The 6,411-nt window shown below is 36.6% G+C and overlaps 1 protein-coding gene across 1 annotated transcript in view; it reads right to left on the bottom strand.

Moving 5' to 3' along the window:
• bbs9 (Bardet-Biedl syndrome 9) overlaps positions 1-6,411 on the bottom strand; it is a gene marked incomplete in the record, with an annotated part of 199,408 nt that overhangs the window by 167,776 nt on the left and 25,221 nt on the right. Inside the window, 4 exon segments of the mRNA XM_014021609.1 lie at positions 4,167-4,269; positions 4,358-4,411; positions 4,514-4,590; positions 4,930-5,111. Coding sequence (XP_013877063.1) covers positions 4,167-4,269; positions 4,358-4,411; positions 4,514-4,590; positions 4,930-5,111 — 416 coding nt within the window.

Raw genomic sequence — 6,411 nt, forward strand, 5'->3', positions numbered from 1 at the left:
ATGTTTGTTGTCCTTCATGGACCACAAATTAGTCCTCACAATTTCACACAGGTGCAGTCTGGTTTCAGGTGCTACTCTCGACTTCCTGCCCTATCACACGTCTACATTCTGTAGATTAAATAATACATCACAACCTGCAGATTGTTCTGTTTGACTATAAAATTTTCACATTAAACACTGATATGTGATTCTCTAGCTGACTTCCATAAAAAAGTATTATTAAGGCCTAGAATTCCTTGAAGAAATGCATGTTTTCCATTGCAGTTCAGGTCACGTTTGAGTTCGGGTGACTTTTAAAGGCACAGTGTGTAGGATTTTGTCAATTATTTTAGCCGAAATTGAGAAAATCACTAATGACAATAATAAAAAACAAGGAAGAAGCGTGTACAGAAAATGGATGGATGGATGGATGGATGGATGGATTGATTGATTCTTGGAAAGCTCTGACTGATAATTAAGTTTTCTGAAGTGAATCCAAATCAACATAAAGAGCTCTGGAATGAGACACATCTGTATCTATACGTATTTTCAACAGCAAAGAGCTATTGAATGTCTCTGAAAACCCAGTGCCCAATTTCTGAGTAGGAAGACAAGAGAGCATGACATAAACACACACAAAGCTGCTTTACTCAGAGTCTATGTGTTTACATTTTAATGACATGGTGTAGAGACACCTGCATGTGTTTAAGCATCCATGGATAAGCATGTGTAAGAATTTCATTTCCTTCAATGTGTATATCAGTATCATGCATACGTGTTTGAAAGAGGCTTCTGAATTTGACCCGTTTGACCGCTACCTAAACTCATATAAACAAAGCATCTCTTTAGTGGTGTAAATGTGGCAGTGCAATGACTCACAGCCTCTGATCTTCCACATAAACAGTGAAAAGTCAACAGCTGCTGCCAAAAAGCAAAGCGTAGAGGAACCAGAGCAACCAGGCATATCCAGAAGCTTTTTGTTCCTTTAAAGCATCTTCTCGAGTAAATTTGGTTTTGATTTGCTGGGAGTTTTTGTTGGCACCCTTTCATTGTCTGCTAAGTCCTAAAAGACTACTGCTCATGCAATGTTTCTCAAACCAAGTTTTGTTTCAGGTTGCAGTATTAACTCTCATATATAAACAAAAATACAATAAGAGTCATACACAATCTTAACACTGTAGCAAAACTGCACTGCAAATAATGATAAATATTCTGTTCATATTAAGGTTATCCAGATTAGGTGCATAGGACCACAAGTGGCTGCCTTTATTAATCACATAAAAAGGCTGAAACATTTCCACTGTGAAGCTACATCCCTAACTGCTAATCTCTATTTTACTGCTAGGCTGCTCTGCATAAAGGATATAAAAAACTATTATAAAACAATAAACATCTCTACTAGAAATATATTTTACAGTGCAAAAACTCCATCATGCTTGCATTAACAGTTCATGTACAGCTTATGTACAGATAAGAATGCACTGTGGTAAAACACATTACATTTTTGTATATGTGAATCATGAATCATAGGAAAGCGGTGGCCACTTTGAGTCAGGGCTTAGAGCAAATGGATGATGCTCCAGAGCTGCTCACATCTTGAAATCATAAATTCACAATCTACTCAGGTCCGTCTCAAAGCTCGGTGTCTACTCCTCGGTGATGGATGATAGTTTCAGCAAATGTCAGGAGCAGTTTTGGAGTTATAGTAAAAGGGGGAATTGTCTGTTAGTAATACGCATGAGTGCATGACTTTAAAAAATGTTAGCCAACACTATCCTTACTGTGTTAGCATAACATGTGGCCTTTGATACGTGACCTTGAGTGAGATTTATGCTCTTACTGTGACAGATCTGCAGATTAAAAGACAACAAGATAAGATCTGAGGTGAAAAATAGTATATATAAGTATTTCTACTGTTATGGTTGTGTTTGTACAAATCATCTTTGTAGCAGATTATTTTAAGAGTCGTCACAGTTGGTTCATCATTAATTTGGAAAAGCAAAGAAAATGTGGTGTAAGGTCGGGTAAACAAACAAATTACGGATTAGGATCTAACCACCCAATGGGACACACAGCCCTTCAGTCACACGTATTTATAATAATAGTTGAGAAAGTTGTTAAGTTTTTATTTACAGTACATAATTTAGAGTTTTTTGATTAGAAGTGTAGGATAAACATTGTTAAATGTAGTAGAGAAATCTACTTTATCCAGCTGAGAGAAGGCTGAGGGTGTTTACATATAATAGGGTTTTTTAACTATGACCCCAATGCAGTAGGCTAATTGCAAAGCACCCTTATAAGGTACTCAGTTATATGTTTTTAGTGGGGGCATTAACAGTTTCCCTCAATCTTTTATGATGTGATATGTTGGAACGACATTAGTAGTTATTGAGGTAGATGAATATATTTTAAAAGTACTATAATGTTCAGTCGTATATTTACTTATGAGCAATGTCTAAGTGACCTTGTCAATAGCATGTTTATCCTTTTCATAATTTGACTCTTCAATGGAAACTGCATCAAATAAACAATGTGCAACAAAAGTATTTCCATTTAGTTTAGACAATATAAAAATTGTTGGTTTGATTTAACACAGTAGAGATTCTGAGCCACGCTCCATACAAAGACCAGGAAGAGGAGGGCACCAAAACCACCAGGGTCAGAGGTTTAACTCGCTGTGGGGCCACACACATTTTAAAAATGTACATTTCCATGGCATTATGAGCAGCTTCTGATTGAAATCTGCAGGGAAAAAATGGATTTAAAACGTGACTAACAGCTCAAACCAGATGGTTGACACGATGATATGGGATGCTTAATGTCGTTTTAATGAGCTGACAGAATACTGTTTTGGGGTTAGAAGGTTGTGTGTATGAACTGTCTGAAAGATTCAGTTCAAAGTCAGCACTGTCTGGATCCAGGGATCAACAGAACCTGATGTAAAGACTGATAAGAGCTGAAAAGCTAAAAGCCGGCACACACTTAGCACTCACTCACTCAGTCACTGTCAGTGTATATAAAAGATTTACATGTAGGCATCTGTTCAGAATCTATACAAAAAAAGTAGTAGGGGATGTTCAACACAAAAACTCAAATAATTCTGTCAATTTCAGAAAATGACCTAAATTAAACTTATATTATATTATAAGGGATCCATGATTAGTTGTAACATTAGACTTTATTTAATAAACATATATTTTAACTGTATTATAAAGACTGTCAAAATACTGTAGGATGTTCAGTTTTTATCATTTTTAAACTAAAAGTTTAAAATATATTACACGGACGGGGCCATCTTATTTACACGCACAGCATTCTGGGTAAATGAGGACGTGGATAGGTCCTCGGTGCGAGCCCTGAAGGTTAATGTTGGACAATATCTGATGATCGACTCTTTTAAATGAAACCAGAGAGCGTTGACAGAGAGGAGAAGGTAAAAATGACTCAGCCTGTAACTAAAAATATAGATGGAGGACAACAGAGCTGCTCCATGGAAGAAGAACCTCAGCTTAGCCTGTTAGCTTTAGCATTAGCCCCGACGCTATCACCATATATATGTATTAGCTCAGTGCTACACATTCTCCTCTCGTCACTGAGGTCCTCCATCCACATGACAGAGAGGGGAACGCAAAAATGACTCAGCCTGTAACTGAAAATATGGATGGAGTACCTCAGTTTAGCTTGTTTGTCGCGCTAGCGCTGAGCTAATACATATAAGACAATATAGCGTTGGCGCTAGCGCAYAYGCTAACAGGCTAAGCTGAGGTTCTTCTTCCATYAAGCAGCTCTGTTGTCCTCCATCRATYTTTTCAGTTKCAGGCTGAGTCATTTCTACCTTCTCCTCTCTGTCAACGCTCTCTGGTTTCATTTAAAAGAGTCGATCGTCAGATATTGTCCAAGATTAACCTTCAGGGTGGATATAGCTCGCCCACACCAAGGACCTATCCACGTCATCATTTACCCAGAATACTTTGCGTGTAAATAAAATGGCTCAGTCCGTGTTAAAATATATTTTTAAAAATTTACAAAACTAAACAGCCTACAGTATTTTTACAGTCTTTATTTTACAGGTAAAATAAATGTTTATCAAATAAAGTTTAATGTTACAACTAATCAGGGATCCCTTTAAAAAAAACAGATTCACACACACAAACACATTACACAAAGAAGTAATGCAGCTTACTGACCCATTGGCTCCAGAACAAACTGGTCTTGAGTGACAGCCAACGGAGGCTGGACACAAATGGATAGCTTAGATGACTGTAGAGCAGAATTGGCCTTTACTTTCACCTGTAGAGAACAAAGCACTAAGTGAGTTATTTACATTTCTCCATGAAAGAATACTGTATAAGAATAAAGAAATTAATTGATGATTTACCTGCACAGTCACTGAAGGGACAGGTAGACCATCTATATCTTGGATGAGAGCTTGCTGTAAAGAAGATTTAACAGAATGAAGAGACTCTGTGTGTATGTCTTTATATCTTTGTGATTATTGGTGAGTAAATAAAAAGAGTGGTTCAGGTTTGTTTACCGATGGTTTGTCCAGGCTGGAGGACACAGAGGCTGTGACAGACAGGTCCTCCAATGAGTTGGTTTTGGGAAGGATATCTGAAACAAGATGAATAGATTTTAAAAAAACGAACCACTGACGTTTTGCAGTCATTATTTTACAAATGTAAGTTCTTAAAATTAAACTGTCAGAAAACATTTAAACTATTTCTAACTCATGATTCAAACCAATAAATAACTCAAAGGAGACAAATAAATTCCAACTTTATTTCCGATTATTAACAGTTTCCTTTATATTAAGTAAACTGTATGTACAAGTACAATTTATTCAAATGCTTATAATCCTAGTAAGAATGTTTAGATTTTCAATAAAGTAGCAGGAAGTAGCTGCATTTTGATTATTAGGATAATTTTTTAACTCTTTTAAAAACCTTCTACCTTGAGTCCGGGTAGCTTCTCTGATGAACCTCTGCAGTTTCTTCATCTCAACGTCCACCTGCTCATAGTCAACCTCCCTGGCATCTACTTTAGGTGTTGAGAAGAAGGAGGGGTCTGTACCCATATATGAGCAAAACAGATGACCATCTGAGCTCAGGCTGACCACAACCCCCTTCAGCTCCCTTCAAAAAAAGAGATGAGATTTGACAACATTTGATATTTGTTAAGAACCTGTACTTCCTGCTGCTCTTAGTTCAAAATGACACCTCAGGGGGTCTTTTTTTAACATGAGGACAGAAGTAGGGTTAAGTTTCTTTGTAGTAACAGAGTGTCATGTTACATTCTGAATTTATCAGAATTTATCATGAAAATAGATGATAAGAGCGAGAGCGTAAAGAAATGCTGAGTGATGTAATAATGATTTAACTGTGTGGTAACTGGTTGCAGATGTGTTTGTGTGTGCGTCATTTCTGTTCCAGGCCAGTGAGGCAGTAACACATAAATCCATGCACACAAAGACACAGACACAAATGCACACAATGGGGTACAGGTTGTGTGAGGCAGCCAGCTTCACACCTGTACAGGAGAGTTAAACTTAAAATTTAACTGCTGTTGTAACACAGTTTGTTCTAACGTGACGAACGGCTGCAGAAACATTAAATAGCTGGTTCTCAAATTAGGTACAATACAAAAACATACAGGACAATTGCCTCATTTGGTCTCATTGTAAAACAAAAGTTGTTGAAAAATGCACAAATATCAAACGGAAAACAGAAAAACAAGCACTGCTAGAATATTCTGTGACTTTGCCACTACAGATGACAGTGCCCTACCTTTTAAGATAAATGCAACTGTCAGAAATCTTGGGGTAATAATCGATCAGGAGCTTAAATAAATAGACAAATTGACTCTGTAGTCAAATCTAGCTTTTACCATTTACGTCTACTGACCAAAGTTAAAGTCATTCATGCATTTGTTAGTTCTGGACTTGATTATAACGGACTTTATATTGACGTCCCTCAATCTTCCCTAAGAGAACTTCAACTTGTCCAGAACATGTTTGCCCATCTTTTAACTTCTAGACATGAGCATATATCACCCGTTTTATCTACTTTGCATTAGGGCTGTGTATTGGCAAGAATTTGGCGATACGGTACATATCATGACAGAGGGGTCACGATACGATATATATCCCGATATATTGCGATACTATAAGCAAGGCGATACATTGCGATTTTTTTGTCCAAAAATTCTAGTAAATAAAAACCTCTTACAGGGGAAAAAAATGAAAAACCAAAATTCATTGTCTCAGAAAATTCTAATATTACAGAGACATGCTTTTGATACATTTAGCTGTGCTCTACGTTGTATGTATTTTATTTTATTTGTTTCATATTTCTTATTTKATCCATGTTTTCAATTATTAGACTAAATTTGACAATAAATAGTTTGAAAATATATTTTTTGCAGCTTTTAGTTTTT

This window comes from Austrofundulus limnaeus, unplaced genomic scaffold (genome assembly GCF_001266775.1).
Source record: "Austrofundulus limnaeus strain Quisiro unplaced genomic scaffold, Austrofundulus_limnaeus-1.0 Scaffold299, whole genome shotgun sequence".
Lineage (NCBI taxonomy): Eukaryota > Metazoa > Chordata > Actinopteri > Cyprinodontiformes > Rivulidae > Austrofundulus > Austrofundulus limnaeus.